The 24,969-nt window shown below is 35.4% G+C and overlaps 1 protein-coding gene across 1 annotated transcript in view; it reads right to left on the bottom strand.

The window, feature by feature from the left end:
* The window catches only part of SORCS3 (sortilin related VPS10 domain containing receptor 3), a 1,163,020-nt gene that overhangs the window by 461,416 nt on the left and 676,635 nt on the right, over window positions 1-24,969 (bottom strand). Inside the window, exon 6 of the mRNA XM_053693001.1 lies at window positions 11,782-11,846. Coding sequence (XP_053548976.1) covers window positions 11,782-11,846 — 65 coding nt within the window. The remainder of the gene's footprint in view (window positions 1-11,781; window positions 11,847-24,969) is intronic.

The following is a 24,969-nucleotide window of genomic DNA, read 5'->3' as shown; positions in this document are numbered from 1 at the left end:
CGTGTATAGTATAATTGTCTGCAAGCAACCAGTAAGGGGAGCTGCAGCAGGCAGTGCTGAATGGCAGAAGAGAACGACCATGGCTATGTATGCACTTACTACCACTGTAAACTCTGTGTGGATGTCTCATAATCAATGGTATATGCACTCTGAATTTGTGCTTAAACAATCTTCTTTATTAAACAGAGATATACAGCACTAGCTTTGTTTACCATAAAGTTTTACCACTGAGTGGTTGCTGCTTCTGCATCTTACATATCCCTCTACAGGTTGCTTGTATAGCATTGTAGGTACATTGTGGGCTAGATTAAAAGTGAGACGCAAACTGTTTTCCACAAGCGATATCGTATTTTTGCAAGCCTTTTTAATTGTGCTGATATTACAAGTTGAGCGAAATCGCTTCAATCTTTACCACAATCTCAGAGCAGTGGTTAACTGTTTTCCAAAACAAAAAACTTGCACAAAACACTTTAAAAATACATTACAAAGTACATCTTCACTCATATTAACACAGTCTAATAAAAATTATTTAAAAAAATATTGCACAAAAAAGTTATAAGAGCTCAAAGATATGAGATCTCGGGTCAAAGTTAGGGATGGGCGAATGTGTAAATTTCCGAATTCGAATGTTAGAACGAATTTTATTACCGAAATTTGAATTACAAATCCAAATGTTGATACAAACGAATATTCTTAAGAATTCAATAATCGAATGCTATTTACAGTTTTCGAATGTCACTTTCGAATTTGAATGTTTATAATTAGATCAAATGTCCACATTTGAAATTTCTAATTTAACATTCTATTTAACAAATACTATTCAGAAGTTCAATAGTTCATGTGGTAGGGAATCTAGTAAATTTATACATAATAGATACAAATATATCAATTTGAATGTTTCTATTTTGATCAAATATTGCATAATTGGAATATTACATTTAAAGAAAGCTTTAGAAATACTATTACAAACATATAAATTCGAATTTTTCGAATTCGAATATTACATTTAAATAAAGCATTATAGAAATACTATTACAAATATATAAATTAAAATTTTTCGAATTCGATTATTGCATAATTCGAATATTACATTTAAAGAAAGCATTAGAAATACTATTACAAATATATCAATTCAAATTTTTCTAAACTAATATTTTCGAATGTAATCGTAAAATTTGAAACCGAACATTCGAAAATCGAATGTTAGAATGTTATGTAAACATTCAAAATTCGATACGAATACGAGTTTGCATGATCTCGGGTGTTAAGTTTTGTTCTACTTTTTTTTCTCAATTGATTTCTATGGGGGAATACGTGCACGTGAAAACTTAGGTTAGGATGTTTGCGCTATTCAGGTTACCGCTTGCGCAAAATAACTTTTTTTGGAACTTGTAATAAAAAAAAGTTTAACTAGCGGAATTTTTGTGATCAGGAAAAAAAAATACAGCCCCACTTGTAATTTAGCTCTGTATGTGCTTAAGACAGGTGAACGCTCTTGAGCAGATCTCAGTATGGAAAATGGCTGTGTGTCAACCAAGAAGACCAACACAAATAGATCATTTTATATTAGTAGTAACTTAGGAAATTCTTGTTTACATATACAGTGTGCTCTGATTGGATAATAAAAGATTAATATTGACTTACACCTTTTATTGAAAGTACTTTTAAAAAAGAAAAATAATTTTCTTATAATATTGGGCTAGATTACAAGTGGCGTGCTAACAGTTTGAGACAAGGAAAAGAGAAGCCAATGGCACTACACAATGATTTGTAACCCTTATTATCCTTATTGAATCCACTATTTGTAATTTAGTGCATTGGATATAGGTGCTATGTAGAAAGATACATCTAACAAGAAAAATTAAAGATAGGTCAAGAAACCTATTCTTTAAAAAAAGACTATATATACAGCACTCAGAGGGTTGAATACAATATTGGATTGCTGCTGTTACGCCACACACACACTCATAACTTTATTCCTATCTGGAGGACTTGACAGCAAAACGCATTGCTAAGGGATTGTGTTGGTTAAAACATAAGTTTTATTACACACACAATACAAAAGTTAAAATAAGAAAAAATAATTGAAATCACTCTTAGGTTTATTCCACGGATGTATATAGTATGTTGATCATGGAGAGTAGTAGCAATGCTAGTAGTGTGCTCTTATCAATTAGCGATAATATATAGTAGTTACTTAGTGGCAGTATTGTAACGTGGAGTTGTCAAAGACCTTTCAGATGAACTTGTACTTATTAATTGTTTGGGGCATGCTCGTGGATTACACACTTGTGTGATGAACCTGCAACATGAGAAGCTCGAGTCTTGTGGACAAAAAACTGTTAGTAACTGCCCACAGTTCCACTATGATGAAATAGTACAGAAATCGTAGGAGTTAATTCTGAATAAAGGTTGCTCAAAAATTTAGCTGACGCTCTAAAGGTGACCTTCTGAATCTATTGGTACACCTGAGGGTGTTTTGGTAGGTTGTTCAAAGCAAGACACTATGTTTGAATGGTTTGAGCCCTTACGTGATAATTGAGTATATAAGATCTTGCGACTAAGAGTAAATACAGAAATTTCTGTTAAATTATCAAGTTGAATTATCACTAATAGTTTAACCAAGTTAATACCTTATGTTTGTGCAAGAAGTATTAGCATATATCGAGTGGTAAATATTGCCTCTATAACAACAGGTTAAATTAGCGTATCAAAAATAATATGCTTGTACTAACATTCCAGGAGCTAATTAACATAAGGGTTAATTCAGTATAGTGACTGCTGAATTAATGAGCTTGCGCCGTGGTGGTGACCAAACTAATGTGTTGATACACCTTGCAGTTTTTAAGCTGGTTTAATCAGAGAAATATGTTAAGAGAGTTTTTAAGCCCTTGTATGGTATTATACTATTTGCAATCATAAAAGTTTGAATACATAAAGGGACTCTGATAAACTGTCGAGTTCTAATGTCACAAGTGGTTTAACCAAAATATGACCCTCTGTTTGAGCAGGTACATTTGTCATGTATTCAGCATACCTCCAATGGTTAATAACAACTCTATAAACATAGGTACAATAAGTATGTATTGAGTAATGGCTACCGTCAGTAAGTTGATTATAAGTTAAGTCCGCTATTGATACGAAACTGATATGCACACTGCCTGGATATAATGCAATAAAGAGGGCGTATCCAACTAGCTATAAAAAGCAGTCACTGACGCGGCGCACGTAATTCCCTTTGAGTAAGCCATTCAGGCGAAACATGTCAGGGTGTTAGGGTACTGGTGAGGAGTCCTGGAGCTCCTGTGTTTTAGTTTGCTTTAGGTTAATTTTGCAGATGTAGTCTACTTATTTGCCACAATGGTAGAGGGCTGACTTAGCAATTGCAAGGCTGTTCAGCTGTTGAACTTGCAGTGTGCATATCAGTTTCGTATCAATAGCGGACTTAACTTAAAATCAACTTACTGACGGTAGCCATTACTCAATACATACTTATTGTACCTATGTTTATAGAGTTGTTATTAACCATTGGAGGTATGCTGAATACATGACAAATGTACCTGCTCAAACAGAGGGTAATATTTTGGTTAAACCACTTGTGACATTAGAACTCGACAGTTTATCAGAGTCCCTTTATGTATTCAAACTTTTATGATTGCAAATAGTATAATACCATACAAGGGCTCAAAAACTCTCTTAACATATTGACTTGCTCTGATTAAATCGGCTTAAAAACTGCCAGGTGTATAAACACATTTGTTTGGTCACCACCACGGCGCAAGCTCATTAATTCAGCAGTCACTATACTGAATTAACCCTTATGTTAATTAGCTCCTGAAATATTAGTACAAGCATATTATTTTTTATACGCTAATTTAATCTATTGTTATAGAGACGATATTTACCACTCGATATATGCTAATACTTCTTGCACAAACATAAGGTATTAACTTGGTTAAACTATTAGTGATAATTCAACTTGATACTTTAACAGAACTTTCTGTATTTACTCTTAGTCACAAGATCTTATATACAGGTATACCTCACTTTACAGCGCTTCACTTTACAGCGATTCGCTAATACAGCGCTTTGTGGAGCTGAAGTTCAACCTCCAAGGATTATGAAATAGTGCTGTAATCATTGTGAGTTTGCGAGAAAAGTGACTGGCACCATTTTGTTATGCGCAGTTCACTCTGTTTACAGCTTTACAGTGCAATCTGTGTCTCAGTGCTATAGTTTGGCAAATTTTACTACAGTAATTGTCACTATTTTACAAGTACAGTATTTATTGAATACTGTGCTGTGCTAGTGTTAAACTAAACATAGCTCTATTGCACATCTAATATATGCTAGTTCAAACATGTTTTCAAGTTTTTAAACACACTGGCAAGTGGAAAGAAAGCTAAAACTGCCTTGTTTCACTTTAAGGCGGTTTTCACTTTACAGCGGGGCTCTGGTCCCTAACCCGCTGTATGAGCGGGGTATACCTGTACTCAATTATCACGTAAGGGCTCAAACCATTCAAACATAGTGTCTTGCTTTGAACAACCTACCACAACACCCTCAGGTGTACCAATAGATTCAGAAGGTCACCTTTAGGGCGTCAGCTAATTTTTTGAGCAACCTTTATTCAGAATTAACTTCTACGATTTCTGTACTAGTTCATCATAGTGGTACTGTGGGCAGTTACTAACAGTTTTTTGTCCACAAGACTCGAGCTTCTCATGTTGCAGGTTCATCACACAAGTGTGTAATCCACGAGCATGCCCCAAACAATTAATAAGTACAAGTTCATCTGAAAGGTCTTTGACAACTCCACGTTACAATACCACCACTAAGTAACTACTATATATTATCGCTAATTGATAAGAGCATGCTACTAGCATTGCTACTACTCTCTACTCTCCATGATCAACATACTATATACATCCGTGGAATAAACCTAAGAGTGATTTTAATTATTCTTTCTTTTTTTAACTTTTGTATTGTGTGTGTAATAAAAGTAATGTTTTAACCAACACAATCCCTCAGCAATGCATTTTGCTGTCAAGTCCTCCAGATAGGAATAAAGTTATGAGTGTGTGTGTGGCGTAACAGCAGCAATCCAATATTGAATATTCAACCATCTGAGTGCTGTATACTTTTTTAAAGAATAGGTTTCTTGAACTATCTTTAATTTTTCTTGTTAGGCGTGCTAACAGTTGTGAGCGATATCGGTTTTGTGGGCGCATCGGAAAAAACACACGTATTACAAGTTGAAAGTAAACGTGATTGCAAGAACCCAATCTCATTTTCCGACTTGTCGGATGAGTGCACGGAAATGCTTGTGTAAAGGGTTGTGTGTTAAAAAAAGTTGGGTTGGCGCACATGAAAAATTACTAATCTTACATTGCGTTATCAAAATATTAAATTTAAAATATTAAAAAAATAATAATTATTATTAAAAATTATTATAGATACTATTTAAAAATGCAAAATAATCCAAAGATATTTTCTATTAGTTATTACAGAATCGGGTTCGCGAACATGTAGAGTTTATTACCTCAATGTGAGTTATTGAAATATTAGATATAAAATTAAAAAATATATATTTTAATAAAAATGATTAAAAATGATTACACATAGTGTAAAATGTTATATATATATATATATATTCCATGGATTATTTAAAAAAAATACAGTATGTATAATAATTTCTAATATTTTTTATTAATAATTTTTAATATTTTACATGTAATATTTCAATAACGCACTTTGAGGTTAGCAATTCTTCATGTGTGCTAACCTGAGACGTTAGACCTAATTACAAAAACGCAAAGTGTGATAATCATATTTTACATTTCTATGCTCTTTACATTTATTTTTATTTTTTATTTTTATTTCTATATATATCTGATAATGTTAATATAAAATAGATATAATATACCTATATTTCTATAAGAATAGATATATAAATATGTATTTACAATAAACATTACATTGCTCTGTAAGTGAAGAACATTGTAATGTAAAAAATGAATAATTCCTGTCGGGTTAGCATGCGAGCGATAGGTGTTAGGCTTTTTTCTTCTGCACTCTCCATTGATTTTTATTGGAGGTGAGGATAGGTTAATGTAGTCACCTTAATTTGGCTAGCACGTTTTACTTTCAACTTGTAATATGTAAGTTTACTCTCAAGAGAAAGCATTAAATATCACGCCACTTGTAATCTGGCCCATTGTGAAAAATTGTATAGTGCTTGTATTAAAGAGACAGTCTAGTTAAAATGAAACTTTCATGATTCAGATAGGGGATGCAATTTTAAACAACTTTTACCTTTACATTTCTAATCAAATTTGCTTTGTACTCTTGCTATTCTTTGTTGAAAGCTAAACCTAGGACGGTTCATATGATTTCTTAGCTCTTGAAGGCTGCATCTTAACTCAGGGCATTTAGACAGTGTTAGTTCATTTGTGCCATATAGATAACATTGTGGAGTTATTTATGAGTCAGCACTGTTTGGCTAAAATGCAAGTCAGGGAGCAGTCTGCAGAGGCTTTGGGGCCCATTTATCAAGCTCCGGATGGAGCTTGAAGGGCCGTGTTTCTGGCGAGCCTTCAGACTCGCCAATAACAGCAGTTATGGGCCAAATTATCAGGCCCCCGTGTTTCTGGCGAGCCTTCAGGCTCGTCGAAAAACACAAGTTATGAAGCAGCGGTCTAAAGACCGCTGCTCCATAACCTGTCTGCCTGCTCTGAGCAGACAGACACACATCGACGAAAATCAACCTGATCGAGTATGATCGGGTTGATTGACACCTCCCTGCTGGTGGCCAATTGGCCGCAAATCTGTGGGGGGCAGCGTTGCACCAGCAGCTCACAAGAGCTGCTGGTGCAATGCTGAATATGGAGAGCGTATTGCTCTCCACATTCAGCGAGGTCTGGCGGACCTGATCCGCCAGACTTTTGATAAATATCCACCTTAGATACAAGGTAATCACAGAGGTAAAAAGTGTATTAATATTAATATATATATATATATGTGTGTGTGTGTGTTGGTTATGCAAAACTGGGGAATGAGTAATAAAGGGATTATCTATCTTCTTATTTATCTTCTTTGTATATATATATATACACAACAGCAATTTAAAATATGGGGAGGCGAAAAGTGAGTTTAAAATCCTCCACTAAATCCAAAATGTAGAGAAAATAACTCATTGTGTAAACCATTTACAAATCTAAACAAGTCAGAAGATTCTGGGGTATAAGAAAGTCTTCTGACTTGTTTAGATTTGTAAATGGTTTACACAATGAGTTGTTTTCTCTGCATATATATTTATTTATATATATCTATATATATATATATATATATCTATATATATATATATATAGATATATATATATATATACACACAATGATAGCAAAGTGAAGACCCAGAATGGTTACGAGCATAAATGATCACCTATATCTGCGCTTCGTCATCCTATAAATGATGGGACAAATAAATAATGTAAGAAAGATATATATATATATATATATATATATATATATATATATATATTAGACATCCAGAAAGACAAATACCCAGCCTCCAGCTCCAGACGATCACAGGATTCACAAGTAAGATAAAAGCATTAATTTATTTGGCATCTTCAAAACAGGTTACACATCACATAAATAGCGGGTCAAACATGTTTCGTATCTGTCATACTGAACTGACCCCAAGCTACCAAATGGCTATCTGCCCTAATATATCCCTGCACAACTCCTCCTCCTATTCTAAATATCCAATCAATAGCTAGAAACACCTTTAATTAGCTCACCTGTGTTATAGTTATCTCAATAGTGGTGTACACCTTTCTAACATCACAGTGCACATATTATAAGGAAAGAGGAGGGCACGGCTCTAAAGGTTCAAATATAAGATATGAATACAAAAGTACATAGAACAAGCATTGTAAATACATAACACATTAAATAAACATACAAATAACTGCAATTTTTAGCTAAACATCAAAATAGCAATTCTCAGTTAAACTTTATTTTAATGTATTTTATTTTACAAACAGCTTGACACCCCACTCTGAATTTAAGCCTCTGGGTATTTTAGTATCCAATAGTAAAATCCAAAAGTCCTCCCTTTGACTTAACACTTCTTCTCTATTACCCCCTCTGGGGTGTCTGGGAATTACTTGGATACATTGGAATACCAAGAGGGAAACATCAGAGGTGTGTTCTCTTTTAAATGTAACGATATGGGAGTAGTAGACTCAGGATCCTCAATAGACCTCAGATGCTCCAAAAAGCGATCTTTTAAAGGCGAGTAGTGAGTCCTACATACTGCTTATTGCACCCCCTACAGGTCAGAAGATATATTACATATGAAGAATTACAAGTGGAATATCGTCTTATCTGATATGTTTTCCCATTGACTTAGGATGTGAACTCAGGACCAAACATGGCATATGAACATGATTTACTTCTATTACTGTTGCACTTGAAAAAGCCTTGCTTTAAAAAAAAGCCAATTCTTTTTCTTTCTTACTGGTAGCAAATTACCCAAAGTTTTTGCTTTAACTACATCCTTTATGCACTAATTCCCTTAGTACATTATATATATATATATATATATATATATATATATATATATATAAAGAGAGAGAGAGAGAGAGAGAGACGCATTCAGCTGAGACATAAGCTAGAATAACACCATGCCTGTTTATTTTCATTGCCACTCAAGGTGTATACTCTTTTAGCACACTATGCCTTTTCACAGAGAAAAAATATCCTGTAGCATATCAGTCTGCCCTGCCCAATGACAGTCCAGCGCCAAAATACCAGGCAATTCCTCTCTGAACAAGAGAAACAACAACCCCAGACAATCATTTTGGCTGTCTGTGGGCCTCGTCAGTGAGGTGCAGTTGCATCTCTCTAAGGGCCTGTGTGCAAGGAGTCCACATCTGGTTTCCCCCATTACTCTTAGGGAGACCTAAGAGCAATTTGCATATATATATTTATATATGTGTGTGTGTGACTGTGTGTGTGTGTGTGACTGTGTGTGTGTGTGTGTGACTGTGTGTGTGTGTGTGACTGTGTGTGTGTGTGTGTGTGTGTGACTGTGTGTGTGTGTGTGTGACTGTGTGTGTGTGTGTTGATTGAATGGCAAGTATATGAAGAAAACATTTTTAAAGTTAGCTTATATATTTTCATTTAGCTTTTTAAACAAAATACGAAGAACCAGGTAATTTATTTCATATAGCAACTTATCTGCAGAAATCCAAAATGCAAACATGCAAAGCCAAAGCGAATTTGGTTTCAGCTACGCACTCTAAATTGTAAGCAAATAGCACGTGCATGAGATCTTTGCAGTTCAGTCTCAGAGTAAACAACATACCTAAATTATCATACAGATAGAATATAAATTATAAAAAGGAAACATGAAATGAAAGGGGAAAAAAACACAAAGGGAACATGGAAGAATGGAGGAAGAAAGCAGTAAAAGGGAACATAAGGAAGGAAAGAACGGAAAGGCATGAAGAATAGGTGAGGGGGAAAGGAAGGGAGGACAAAGAAAGAAGAAAGAGTGAGGAAGGGAGGGAGGAAAATAAAACAAGTGGAACGGTATTTAATGCTCCAGCTCGAACATTAACTCCACTAGAAGTAAGCTTTTTGCGTGCACTGGGTAGCGCTCGTTTTACAAATTGAAAGTAAAATGATTTGGCTCACACGCTAACCAGATGTGCGTAAAAAGCCGAACTTAGAGTATCGTCTGCGCGATAACGTATTCCCCCATAGAAGTCAATGAAGCAAAAAAAGTGAGGGGAAAAAAATTAACAACCTACTTGTGCACATACCCAATTGCATATGCTCAGGGGCGCTAACCCGACATGAAATTATGAATATTCCCCATTACAATGTTCTTCACATAGCAGAATATGTTCTACTTATTCATAAATACATAGTTCTACATATATCTGATGGTAGTTTGGTACAAAATATATCTATACTTTAATATATATATTATTATTATACTTTATTTATAAATCGCCATCATAATCCGCAGCGCTGATTATATATAGGTATATATATATATATTTATAAATACATATTCATATTCCAACATATATAACACTTTATAAAAAATGTGAATACTGCATAAATGTTTTTAGATGTTTTCCTCTACTTGCAAAGAGCAAAGGGCTCCAATGCACTTATATATCTGTGTATATATATATATATATATATATATATATATATATATATATTTATATACATTAGACAGTGTGCACTCCAGACATCAATGGGATTTTATAAATAGAAGTATTCAGTTTATTTCTGAACGTTTTCAGGTCAATAAGATCAGTCCTCAGACAAAATGTGTATATTCATATTCATTTATGTGTTTGTATGTGTATATATGTCTGTAAATACATATGTACACAGTATATACTCATATTTAGAGATGCACAGTATATATCTCAATGTTAAAGTCCTTTGCCTACCATTTTTTTCTAACACATGAGACCTCATATCTTTGAGCCCTTATAAATTTTGTGTGCAATATTTTTTGCAATCATTTTTATTAGATGGTGTTATTATGTGTGTAACTGTACTGTGTAATGTATGTTTATTAGACAGTGTTATTATGTGTGTAACTGTACTGTGTAACGTATATTTATTAGATGGTGTTATTATGAGTGTAACTGTACTGTGTAATGTATATTTATTTGATTGTGTTATTATGTGTGAAACTGTTCTGTGTAATGTGTATTTATTAGATGGTGTTATTATGTGTGTAACTGTACTGTGTAATGTATTGTTATTAGATGGTGTTATTATGAGTGTAACTGTATTGTGAAACATATTTATTAGATGGTGTTATGAGTGTAACTGTACTGTGTAATGTATTTATTAGACAGTGTTAATATGTGTGTAATTGTACTGTGTAATGTATATTTATTAGAGAGTGTTATTTTGAGTGTAACTGTACTGTGTAATGTATATTTATTAGACAGTGTTATTATGAGTGTAACTGTACTGTGTAATGTATATTTATTAGACAGTGTTATTATGAGTGTAACTGTACTGTGTAATGTATATTTATTAGACAGTGTTATTATATGTGTAACTGTACTGTGTAATGTATATTTATTAGACAGTGTTATTATGAGTGTAACTGTACAGTGTAATGTATATTTATTAGATGGTGTTATTATCAGTATAACTGTACTGTGTAATGTATATTTATTAGACAGTGTTATTATAAGTGTAACTGTACTGTGTAATGTACTTTGTAATGTATTTTTGATGCATTTTATGACACTTTTAACTTTCACAAAACAGTTAACAAGAGCACTGAGGACACGGTTCTCATTCTAGTGTAAATTGCGATTGTGCTCAAGCGATAGCGTTTACTTTCAACTTGTAATTCAAGCAGTAAACCCGAGGCGCGCAAACACCTGCGATAAACTCCTCATCGTTCATGCATAACTGTTAGCGCTCGTTATCTAGTCCTAAGAAAATAAATAAGTAAGTGACGTCTTTCTTTTCACAACGCTAATTGCAACACACTTTAAGGTGTTTTACTTTAGTTTCTGGACAGTATCAGGTAATATAAATGCATGGCTGATCACTTAATAATTACTGCAATTTTCCTTAAATGTCTGCTAGCACTCACGATTGTTTGGTGCATGTCTCAGCTGTCAAATAAACTACCTTATAACACTCAATTAAAATGTAAATTCAGGCTTTAAAAATCCCTTGATTTTGTATTGTTAAATATGACGATGTATCAGTACTCACGTCCATCAGCCGTCCTCGCTTCCATGTGCACAAGGTCAGGTTCCTTATCTAAACCCATTACCGACCTAAAGAAATGAAAAAGACAGAGAGGAAGAGAGGGGAAGACACTGTGAGATTAATTCTACAAAGAAAAGCAAAGACAGGAAGAGATAGTCACATTATTAAACTGTATTGTATTTTAATTGCATAACCAATGGGGCAGAAATAGCACAAATTGCCTATGCAAAGTGAATGATTATAGGGAGTTCCTCCTGCACATGCAGAGTTTGCCAAGAAAACAATAAACACTTGGTTATGGATCTTACTGGATGATTTGGGTCTCACATCTCAGCTTAGAACAACCTCAGGACACTGCAGAGTGCATTAAATACATTACAGACTCAGCGGCTTCATTTCAACCTCAGCAGAGTTTAATACATGAGCATGTTAGAGCATCTCTCAGTTGATCTAATATTTGTGCATTTAATTATTGAATACATGTATTCACACAAAGAAGTTGCTATTCCCAATGTGTCTTACTGTAAATATGTGTGATAATGTGTGGGCTCAATATATGTTAATGTTTTGATGAGTCCTAATTTTATATTCTCTTTTGGAAAAAAATGGATGTCGAAACTATTTAAGAAATAAATATGATCCTTTATTTGATTACGGTAAATTTACCCAATAGTAGTGATGCTAAAAGTACAGTTTAACAAAAATTATTACAATTCCTTCAAAGTATAAAAAATGACACCGGTGTCTCTATGTATAAAAATGTACATAATATATAAAAAATAAATTAAATTAAAATAATAACGTTGAAATCTTATAATTTATACAGTTTTGGGTTTATCACAAGTTGTAATTTCTAACAGAATGTTTGTAGATACAATTTTATAGTGGATAAAACAATAGTTGCTGTATAGTTCATATAGGATACTTTGTTTCAAGTTCAGCTATGCAATTGAGATCTTATCTTAGGCAACTATATATCAAATGTAGAGGTATATTGGTGCGATTTTTATCACACTATAATATAAGTATACAAATTAGTACCTTGAAGTGTATCTGTTTGATATCACTTTTGTGAGATAATTGCGGTTAAATAAACGCCGCTATGCCAGTGTTTTGATTAAGTTTCAAGATCAAGCTGGTGGCAGTTCTATATGAGCTGCTGGCGGTTAAATAAATGCCGCTTTGGTTTCCTCTTATTAGGTGGGCTTATCTGTTTGCTGCGAGAAAATTCACTTTTATATAAGTGTTTGGGTAGTTGTCGTGGCCGCTCAGTTACCTTATCCTTTGTCGGTCAGTGACCGATCGCGCTCTTAAGGGTTTCTTGGTGGGATCTTCGTTGCGGTTAAGTGCTAACCGTTTGCTGATGTTTTTTAAGTATCTCCGGTTTTTCTATTCTGTGGCTTGTCTGTCGGTCAGTGACCGATCACGATGGTATGGTTGTTGGATAACCTCCTGATGTGGAATTTTTGCGTGCCTTTCCGGTCTGTTGTTCCCAGGTTTCTTAGATGTCGGTCAGTGACCGATCTGGGTGCTGAAATGTGGTTGTTGGCATAAGTAGAAAGTTTGTAGGATAAGTAGAAAAAGGATTTCTAGTTATCAATGTGATCTTTGCGGTTAAATATATGCCGCTCAGTGGGAACTTGAATATTTCAACTGGGTATAGCTGGTATTCACTTTGTCTTCTCAAATCCTGTGCAGGTGTGCTCTGGTATCAACATGTTTCGGCTGGACAGCCTTTTTCAAGATACCAGATGTGGGGATTCAAAGGCTATTTAAAGCCTCTCTAATTTAGCAATAAATCACTAATTGATGATATACATAAAATCAAAAAAAAATCAGGAACAATTATAAAATGCTGTTTTATTATATAACATAGGTATCCTTGGGTCTTAATTATAATATAGTTGGGTGTTTTTATGTAGCGATAAACATTTTATATGATTACTTTTAAAATAGAGAAAGATATTATATATCTTAATGTCAATTACTTTTAGAGTGTATATTTTAGTCACTTTATGAAACCATGGATATTTTTAAAAGGTTTCTGTAATTAGAGCGTAATATTAGAGTGAAATAATTTGTCTATACTTATCGTTGTATGGATATTTTAACCATAAAATATAGTTAAAACGGGGCCAATGGTGAAATTAGAATTTAGTGAAATAAAAGTTAGATGGGCCAAAAGAGAATATAAATTTAAGTGAATCTTTTGACTCTAGTTTGAATGTTTCTATTTGTTATCTGTGGGCTACAATAACCAGATAGTGGGTATTGTAAAAATATAGTAAAGAGCTGTGTGATCCAATGAGTGTGTTGTACCAATACTTTTCTAGTTTTTGTGGATATTAGTATTATCGGATGAGAGATTAGCCTTCTTGTATGAATTTTTATAATTATTGTAGGAATTTTAAAATTTCAAGTTGTTTGTCCTTAGACTGTAAAACTAAGTTGTAATTTTGTCAAATATATACTATATATATATATTACAGTCTAAGGACACACCACTTGAAATTTAAACTAACACATAGGCCATTTTTTAAGATCATAAAAACCAAGCCATCACACTAACAAACCAAGTTGATTAAATACAATAGAATTCTAAAATAAAAAATATATATATATTTGACAAAATTACAACTTAGTTTTACAGTCTAAGGACAAACAACTTGAAATTTTAAAATTCCTACAATAATTATAAAAATTCATACAAGAAGGCTAATCTCTCATCCGATAATACTAATATCCACAAAAACTAGAAAAGTATTGGTACAACACACTCATTGGATCATACAGCTCTTTACTATATTTTTACAATACCCACTATCTGGTTATTGTAGCCCACAGATAACAAATAGAAACATTCAAACTAGAGTCAAAAGATTCACTTAAATTTATATTCTCTTTTGGCCCATCTAACTTTTATTTCACTAAATTCTAATTTCACCATTGGCCCCGTTTTAACTATATTTTATGGTTAAAATATCCATACAACGATAAGTATAGACAAATTATTTCACTCTAATATTACGCTCTAATTACAGAAACCTTTTAAAAATATCCATGGTTTCATAAAGTGACTAAAATATACACTCTAAAAGTAATTGACATTAAGATATATAATATCTTTCTCTATTTTAAAAGTAATCATATAAAATGTTTATCGCTACATAAAAACACCCAACTATATTATAATTAAGACCCAAGGATACCTATGTTATATAATAAAACAGCATTTTATAATTGTTCCTGATTTTTTTTTTATTTTATGTATATCATCAATTAGTGATTTATTGCTAAATTAGAGAGGCTTTAAATAGCCTTTGAATCCCCACATCTGGTATCTTGAAAAAGGCTGTCCAGCCGAAACATGTTGATACCAGAGCACACCTGCACAGGATTTGAGAAGACAAAGTGAATACCAGCTATACCCAGTTGAAATATTCAAGTTCCCACTGAGCGGCATATATTTAACCGCAAAGATCACATTGATAACTAGAAATCCTTTTTCTACTTATCCTACAAACTTTCTACTTATGCCAACAACCACATTTCAGCACCCAGATCGGTCACTGACCGACATCTAAGAAACCTGGGAACAACAGACCGGAAAGGCACGCAAAAATTCCACATCAGGAGGTTATCCAACAACCATACCATCGTGATCGGTCACTGACCGACAGACAAGCCACAGAATAGAAAAACCGGAGATACTTAAAAAACATCAGCAAACGGTTAGCACTTAACCGCAACGAAGATCCCACCAAGAAACCCTTAAGAGCGCGATCGGTCACTGACCGACAAAGGATAAGGTAACTGAGCGGCCACGACAACTACCCAAACACTTATATAAAAGTGAATTTTCTCGCAGCAAACAGATAAGCCCACCTAATAAGAGGAAACCAAAGCGGCATTTATTTAACCGCCAGCAGCTCATATAGAACTGCCACCAGCTTGATCTTGAAACTTAATCAAAACACTGGCATAGCGGCGTTTATTTAACCGCAATTATCTCACAAAAGTGATATCAAACAGATACACTTCAAGGTACTAATTTGTATACTTATATTATAGTGTGATAAAAATCGCACCAATATACCTCTACATTTGATATATAGTTGCCTAAGATAAGATCTCAATTGCATAGCTGAACTTGAAACAAAGTATCCTATATGAACTATACAGCAACTATTGTTTTATCCACTATAAAATTGTATCTACAAACATTCTGTTAGAAATTACAACTTGTGATAAACCCAAAACTGTATAAATTATAAGATTTCAACGTTATTATTTTAATTTAATTTATTTTTTATATATTATGTACATTTTTATACATAGAGACACCGGTGTCATTTTTTATACTTTGAAGGAATTGTAATAATTTTTGTTAAACTGTACTTTTAGCATCACTACTATTGGGTAAATTTACCGTAATCAAATAAAGGATCATATTTATTTCTTAAATAGTTTCGACATCCATTTTTTTCCAAAAGAGAATATAAAATTAGGACTCATCAAAACATTAACATATATTGAGCCCACACATTATCACACATATTTACAGTAAGACACATTGGGAATAGCAACTTGTTTTGCGCCACCTACTACAACTAACTATAACTCTTTAAACTTTGGGATAAAGTTTACTTCAGGTGTGCTAGATTCCCCACCAGCTAGACAGTCTAAACCTACCAAACATTCACACAAAGAAGGTTAGTTTTATATATATATTCTGCATAATGTGTATATGCAAGTAAGTAACACATAGAAAATAAAGTTTTACCAACATTTAATACTGTCCTTTTATTATCAAAATTTGCATTTTTTGTAGACCAGAGACACAAACTTCTGAAGTGTAATTCTTATCTCCTGTGGCCATATAGGGACTTAGTTATTTTCCATTCGAGCATACTGAGGATGATTTATGCATGTGCACACAATTTTACACAACTATAGTGCCTACTTCAGTATGTTCTGATTGATTTGAGATACGTTTCAATAAAGGAGACAAAGAAAACAGGTGCTTGATAAAGTAACATGAAAAGTTTTTTTATTTTTTTTAATTGCATGCTCTGTCTGTCTGAATCATTAACATGTAATGTTGACTCCCATGTCCCTTTAAAATGAGACAATATATAGATGTGTCAGAAAGAGGTTATATATTACTTGTGCGTCTATAACTTAGACAAACACTCATAAGAACACAGCTTCTCTTAGGATCATACAACTTGCATATAACACAATAAATAAATAACTATGTAAGAGTGGTTCAAATACTAGTCTAAGGCATATGTAGGTATGAAGGAGAAGACCTGTCTTGAAGTGGTTTACATCTTACTCCAAGGCAAGGATTTACTTTATTTTAGAGAAAGCAAGGTCCAACAGCCAGTGGCTGTTGGACCTTGCTTTCTCTAAAATAAAGTAAATCACTTTTGGCAAATTGGTGAGCTTCCATCCTTTGCTTTTTGTTGGCATTTATCATTGCACAAGCATTTCTAGTGAAATGCTTGTGCAATGCCGCCCCCTGCAGATTTGTGACCAATCGGCCGCTAGCAGGGGGTGTCAATCAACCAGATTGTATCCGATCGGGCTGATTGCTGTCCGCCCCCTCAGAGGTGGCAGATGAGTTAAGGAGCAGTGGTCTTATGACCACTGCTTCTTAACTCCTATTTCCAGCAATCTGGAAACTACAGGGGTAGATTGCAGCATCAGCTGCTTGTTAAATCTACCCCTAAGTCTAACACATATGTAGATATAAAAGAGACATTTCTAGGAATGGTTCAGACACTACTCTAAGGCATATGTAGGTATGAAGAAGAAGACCTATCTAGGAGTGGTTCACATCCTACTCTAAGGTATATTTGTTATGAAGAAGAAGACCTGTATATGAGTGGTTTACATCTTACTTTAAGGCATATGTAGGTATGAAGAAGACCTGGCTAGGAGTGGTTCACATCCTACTCTAAGGCCTACACATCCTACTCTAAGGTCTATGTAGGTATGAAGAAGGAGACCTGTCTAGAAGATGTTTACATCTTAATCTAAGGCATATGTAGGTATGAAGGAGAAGATCTATCTAGAAGTGGTTTACATTTTACTCTAAGGCATATGTAGGTATTAAGGAGAGACCTGTCTTGAAGTAGTTTACATCTTACTCTAAGGCATATGTAGGTATGAAGGAGAATACCTGTCTAGAAATAGTTTACATCTTACTCTAAGGCATTTGTAGGTATGAAGCAGAGGACCAGCTTAGGAGTGGTTCAGATCCTACTTTAAAACCCCAAAAATGTATTTCATGATTCAGATAGAGAATATAATTTTAAAAACATTTCCAATTTAAATATATTATCAACTTTGCTTTGTTATTCTTTGATAAAGAGATATCTAGATAGGTAGTGTGCACATGGCTGGAGCACTACATGACAGGAAATAGTGCTGCCATCTAGTGCTCTTGCTAATGTATAAAATTATTATTATAAAACTGCTGCCATCTAGTGCTCTTGCTAATGTATAACATTGTTATAAAACTGCTGCCATCTAGTGCTCTTGCTAATGTATAACATTATTATAAAACTGCTGCCATCTAGTGCTCTTGCTAATGTATAATATTGTTATAAAACTGCTGCCATCTAGTGCTCCTGCTAATGTATAACATTATTATAAAACTGCTGCCATCTAGTGCTCTTGTTGATGTATAACATTATTATAAAACTGCTGCCATCTAGTGCTCTTGCTAATGTATAACATTATTATAAAACTGCTGCCATCTAGTGCTCTTGTAATGTATAACATTGTTATAAAACTGCTGCCATCTAGTGCTCTTGCTAATGTATAACATTATTATAAAACTGCTGCCATCTAGTGCTCTTGTAATGTATAACATTGTTATAAAACTGCTGCCATCTAGTGCTCTTGCTAATGTATAACATTATTATAAAACTGCTGCCATCTAGTGCTCTTGCTAATGTATAACATTGTTATAAAACTGCTGCCATCTAGTGCTCTTGCTAATGTATAACATTATTATAAAACTGCTGCCATCTAGTGCTCCTGCTAATGTATAACATTGTTATAAAACTGCTGCCATCTAGTGCTCTTGCTAATGTATAACATTGTTATAAAACTGCTGCCATCTAGTGCTCTGGCTAATGTATAACATTATTATAAAACTGCTACCATCTAGTGCTCTTGCTAATGTATAACATTGTTATAAAACTGCTGCCATCTAGTGTTCTTGCTAATGTATAACATTATTATAAAACTGCTGCCATCTAATGCTCTTGCTAATCTATAACTTTATCGCAAAACTGCTGCCATACAGTACTGCAGACACGTGCACACTCCTGATCTTACCTTCCTGCTTTTCAACAAAGGATAACAAGAAAACAAAGACAATGTGATAATAGTAGTAAATTAGAAAGTTGTTTAAAATTGTATGTTTTATCTGGATCATGAAAGAAAAATGTCAGATTTTATGTCCATTTAAGGCATATGTAGGTAAGAAGGAGAAGTTCTGTCTACATTGAGGCAGTTTGAAAGTTGGTGACAGCTTAACATTGTATGGGAATGTGCTTCGTTTTGTGTATGTAGGAATGCCTGAATATGCATATGTTTTGTGTCAAAATCTGTATATCTCAGTGTGTAAATGTAGGTTATTGCATTTTTGTGTATTTGTGTCTGTGTGTGTATAAGTATGTCTGTCTGACCATGTGTGTGTCTCTGTGTATGGGGTAAAAATGTGTGTGTGTGTGCGTGCTTGTGAGTGAGTGTGTGTTGTGTATCTATTTGTGCGTGCTTGTAAGTGTGTAAGTTTGTGTTGTGTATGTGCATGCTTGTGAGTGTGTAAGTTTGTGTTGTGTATGTGCATGCTTGTGAGTTTGTAAGTTTGTGTATGTGTCTGTGCATGTTTGTGAATGTGTAAATTTGTGTTGTGTATGTGTGTGTGTGTGTGTGTGTGCTTATAACTGTGTAGGTTTGTGTTTGTGCGTGCTTATGAGTGTGTAAGTTTGTGTTGTGTTTGTGTGCTTGTGACTGTAAGTTTGTGTTGTGTATGTGTGCTTGTGACTGTGTAAGTTTGTGTTGTGTATGTGTGCTTGTGAGTGTGCAAGTTTGTGTTGTGTATGTTTCTGTGTGCTTATGAGTGTGCAAGTTTGTGTTGTGTATGTGCGTATGCATGCTTGTGAGTGTGTAAGTTTGTGTTGTATGTGTGCTTGTGAATTTGTAAGTTTTTGTGTGCTTGTGAGTGTGTAAGGTTGTGCATGTGTGTGTGTGTGTGCTTATGAGTGTGTAAGTTTGTGTTGTGTATGTGTGTATGCGTGCTTGTGAGTCTGTAAGTTTGTGTTGTGTATGTGTGTGTGTGTGCTTATGACTGTGTAAGTGTGTGTTGTGTATGTGTGCGTGCATGTGAGTGTGTAAGTTTGTGCTGTGTATGTGTGTGTGTGCGTGCTTGTGAGTGTGTACATTTGAGTTGTGTATGTGTGCTTATGAGTGTGTACGTTTATTTTGTGTATTTGTGTGTGCATGCTTGTGAGTGTGTAAATTTGTGTTGTGTATGTGTGTGTGCGTGCAAGCTTGTGATGGTGTAAGTTTGTGTTGTGTGTCTGTGTGCTTGTGAGTGTGTAAGTTTATGTTGTGTGTGCGTGATTGTGTATGTTTGTGTTGTGTATGTGTGCCAGCTTGTGAGTGTGTAAGTTTGTTTTGTGTATGTGTTAGTGATTGCATACTTGTGAGTGTGTATGTTTGTGTTGTGTATGTGTGCATGCTTGTGAGTTTTTAAGTTTGTGTTGTGTTTGTGTGTGCATGCTTGTGAGTGTGTAAGTTTGTGTTTTGTATGTGTGTGTTCATGCTTGTGAGTGTGTAAATTTGTGTTGTGTATGTGTGTGTGCTTGCATTTGAGTGTGTAAGTTTGTGTTGTGTATCTGTGTGTGCGTGCTTGTGAGTGTGTAAATTTGTGTTGTATATGTGCATGATTGTATGTGTGCAAGTTTGTGTTGTGTATGTGCAAGCTTGTGAGTGTGTAAACTTGTGTTGTGTATGTGTGCATGCTTGTGAGTTAGTAAGTGTGTGTGTGTGTGTGCGTGCTTGTGAGTGTGTACATGTGTATTGTGTATGTGTGTGTGTGCTTGTGTCTGTGTAAGTTTGTGGTGTGTATGTGTGTGTGTGCTTGTGACTGTGTAAGTTTTTGTTGTGTATGTGTGTGTGTGCATTCTTGTGAGTGTGTAAGTTAGTGTTGTGTATGTTTGTGTGTGCTTATGAGTGTGTACGTTTGTGTTGTGTATGTGTGTATGCATGCTTGTGAGTGTTTAAGTTTGTGTTGTGTGTGTGTGCTTGTGAGTTTGTAAGTTTTTGTGTGCTTGTGAGTGTGTAAGGTTGTGCATGTGTGTGTGCTTATGAGTGTGTAAGTTTGTGTTGTGTATGTGTGTATGCGAGCTTGTGAGTGTGTAAGTTTGTGTTGTGTATGTGTGTGTGCGAGCTTGTGAGTGTGTAAGTTTGCGTTGTTTATGTGTGTGTGAGCATGCATGTGAGTGTGTAAGTTTGTGTTGTGTATGTGTGTGTGCATGCTTGTGAGTGTGTAAGTTTGTGTTTTGTATGTGTGTGTGCATGCTTGTGAGTGTGTAAATTTGTGTTGTGTATGTGTGTGTGCTTGCATTTGAGTGTGTAAGTTTGTGTTGTGTATCTGTTTGTGCGTGCTTGTGAGTGTGTAAATTTGTGTTGTATATGTGCATGATTGTATGTGTGCAAGTTTGTGTTGTGTATGTGCAAGCTTGTGAGTGTGTAAACTTGTGTTGTGTATGTCTGCATGCTTGTGAGTTAGTAAGTTTGTGTGTGTGCGTGCTTCTGAGTGTGTACATGTGTATTGTGTATGTGTGTGTGTGCTTGTGTCTGTGTAAGTTTGTGGTGTGTATGTGTGTGTGTGCTTGTGACTGTGTAAGTTTTTGTTGTGTATGTGTGTGTGTGCATTCTTGTGAGTGTGTAAATATGTGTTGTGTATGTTTGTGTGTGCTTATGAGTGTGTAAGTTTGTGTTGTGTATGTGTGTATGCATGCTTGTGAGTGTTTAAGTTTGTGTTGTGTGTGTGTGCTTGTGAGTTTGTAAGTTTTTGTGTGCTTGTGAGTGTGTAAGGTTGTGCATGTGTGTGTGCTTATGAGTGTGTAAGTTTGTGTTGTGTATGTGTGTATGCAAGCTTGTGAGTGTGTAAGTTTGTGTTGTATGTGTCAGGGGCGTATTTAGGTTTTGTGCTGCCCTAGGCACTCAAAATTCTGCTGCCCCCCCCCCCCCCCCAACCCCCCACCCCACCCCAGGTTTAAGGCCTTTTTAGACATAATATTTTTGGGGCAGGGTGTAAAAAATAAAAAATAAATAATGTCTTTTTAAGTAGATGTTCACCAGGGCTTGCATTCACACACATATATTATATATATATATATATATATATATATATATATATATATATATATATATATATATATATATATGTATCCAAACAGCAGGCACTCACTGGACTTTATAATAAAATGTAGAAAAATTTTATTGCATCAGGTTAAAATAGACAAACGTTTCAGCACTGCATTGTGCCTTTGTCAATGTCAAAATACGAAACAACACACAGACAGAGTGCAGCTCCACACCCCAAAAAAGATCAATATATACATGGTTAAAATCACACTATTATATACTTAACCAAACTCCCTCTATTTTGCCGCCAAACCTCCGTATCACCATCCTGGAGGTCCACTACTGACGTCACGCTGACACGCTGATCGTGCCTAGCGTGATGATGCATGGCACGGCGTTGCCATAGCAACGTCTAAGCGTCCGACGGCAAAGTGGCAAGAGAATGGGGAATACCCGATGCGGCTGTGCGCATGTCAGGAAGTAGGCGCAATTTCTCACAGCACTGTTGCTAACGGCAACAAGTAAAACAACTAACTTGCGTAACCGCAGACCCACCGGGTATTTCCCTATATAAGGCAGCAAATGTTGAATCCCTAAAACCATGGAACAATTAACAACAGAGTTATCCATATGTGGACCAAAGAAAACACAAATTGGGCAGATAGTCATGTGTATCATGTTCATAGCATAATTTTGTTTAACCAAAAATGCAAAAATACACATACATGACCATGTTACTAAATCTGTAACTCAAAACTATCCTGCTTAAGTGACACCTTAGTCCACACATAGAAAACCCATGCTATATAAGAAAAAACTATAAATCCCTTGCTTACTTCAGGCAACTTGGAGTATAGTAGAATATATATGTAAAGTAAGCGGACACCCTACAATCATCAAAGCTACTGGGAAAAAATAGTCAGTAGAGATATGTTATATTTAATAAAAAGGGCTAAAATCCAGAGTAGTGTTAAGTCCCTTTGGGGCAAGAGTATCCAATTTAAAGATCCATCGGCTTTCACGTTGGAGTAACTTCTTGCCTCTATCCCCTCCCCTTGAATTAGGAGGGATATGATCTATAAGCATAGATCTAATGCTGGACACAGTGTTTCAGTTGTACACAATGGCGTGCCACGGGTTGGTCTGACTCTCCGTTTTTTAATGCCTCTCGGATCGCATAACGATGGTTTGCCATCCGGTCTCGGAAGGAGGTAATCGTCTTTCCAATGTACACCAAGGCACACGGACAGGTGAGCATATAGACCACATGCGTACTTGTGCAACTCAAGCGATAATTTATTTTATACCGCTGATTTTTATGGGGGTGCTGAAAAGAGTCTCCCTTGCGCATGCTGTTGCATGTGGTGCAACTCCCACAGGGAAATCATCCCTTCTTTGATGACTTCAGCCAAGTCTCCGTTTTGTAGTGGTCCACAGGATCAGATTTAACGAGGATGTCCCTCAAATTCCTGGACCTCCGATACACCAACCTTGGCGCTGTCATATTCTGAAATGGTAGGGAGGGGTCAGTACCAACCACAGGCCAGTGACGACGTGCAGCATTAGATATGCGTTCACATCCAGGTGTGAATGTAGTGATCAGGTTAAGTTGCTCCGATGTATCCTTTTTGAGGATTTTGGTGTCTGTTATTGCATCTGGCCCCAGTAGTTTTCTTTGGGTGTCCAAAATTTCTTTCATAGGGTAGCCTCTCTTTTTCAATTTCTCGCCCATCTCCTTAACTTGAATCTTCTGTAAGGGTGTCTCGCTATTATTTCTCAGTGCTCTGGTGAGTTGGGAGGTGAGAACACCCTTTTTCTGGTGTTTAGGGTGAAAGCTACTGGCATGTAACAATGAATTTCTGTCTGTCGGTTTAGTGTACAACTTGGTACCAAACCTCAGATTGCCAGAGTCATTCACCTTAAAAACATTAAGGTCCAAGAAATTCACACCCTCAGAGCTGAATTCAAGCTTGAATCGTATAGGACTGACCATGAGGTTCAAATGCGACACCCACTCACGCAATGATGGCTCCCCACCTCTCCATATGAGGAACACATCATCAATGTAGCGAGTGTAGTAGATCACTTGAGAGTGTTCAAACGGCTTCATAAGTTCTTGCTCATACCATGCCATATAGATGTTTGCGTAGGTGGGTGCCACATTCGACCCCATGGCCGTACCAGCTTTCTGTAGATAATAGCAATCCTCAAATTTGAAGTAATTTTTCTCCAAGCAGATCATTAACAGCTCGCATATGAATTCAATCGGAGGACCCACATAATGTTCATTACTAGTCACCATGGATCTGACAGCCTCCACCCCCTCAACATGGGGGATGACAGTGTAGAGGCTGTCAACATCCATGGTGACCAAAATGTCATCACATTTCAAATTAGTAAAAACTGCAAGTATCCTGAGTAGACTAGGGGAATCCTGTAGGTAAGCCCTAGTGTTTTTGACAACAGCCTGCAGGAAAGAGTCAATATAGATGGCAAGGTTAGATAGAACCGAGCCCCGGGCAGAAACAATAGGTCTGCCCGGGGGGTTCACAAGTGTCTTGTGAACCTTTGGTAGAAGATAGAGCACAGGGACTATTGGGTAATCAGTGATCAGAAAATTTAGTTATTTTTCATTGATGAGTCCTGCTTCCAAACTGCTTTGTAGAAAAATATCTATGGCAGCTTTGTATGCCTGAGTTGGATTACCTTTTAATTTTACATATGTGTTCACATCAGACAACTGCCGTAGGGCCTCTTGTCTGTAGTCTATGTAGTCAAGCACAACGATAGAACCAC

This window comes from Bombina bombina, chromosome 9 (assembly GCF_027579735.1).
Source record: "Bombina bombina isolate aBomBom1 chromosome 9, aBomBom1.pri, whole genome shotgun sequence".
Classification (NCBI taxonomy): domain Eukaryota; kingdom Metazoa; phylum Chordata; class Amphibia; order Anura; family Bombinatoridae; genus Bombina; species Bombina bombina.
This window is presented reverse-complemented; position numbering and strand designations above follow the sequence as displayed.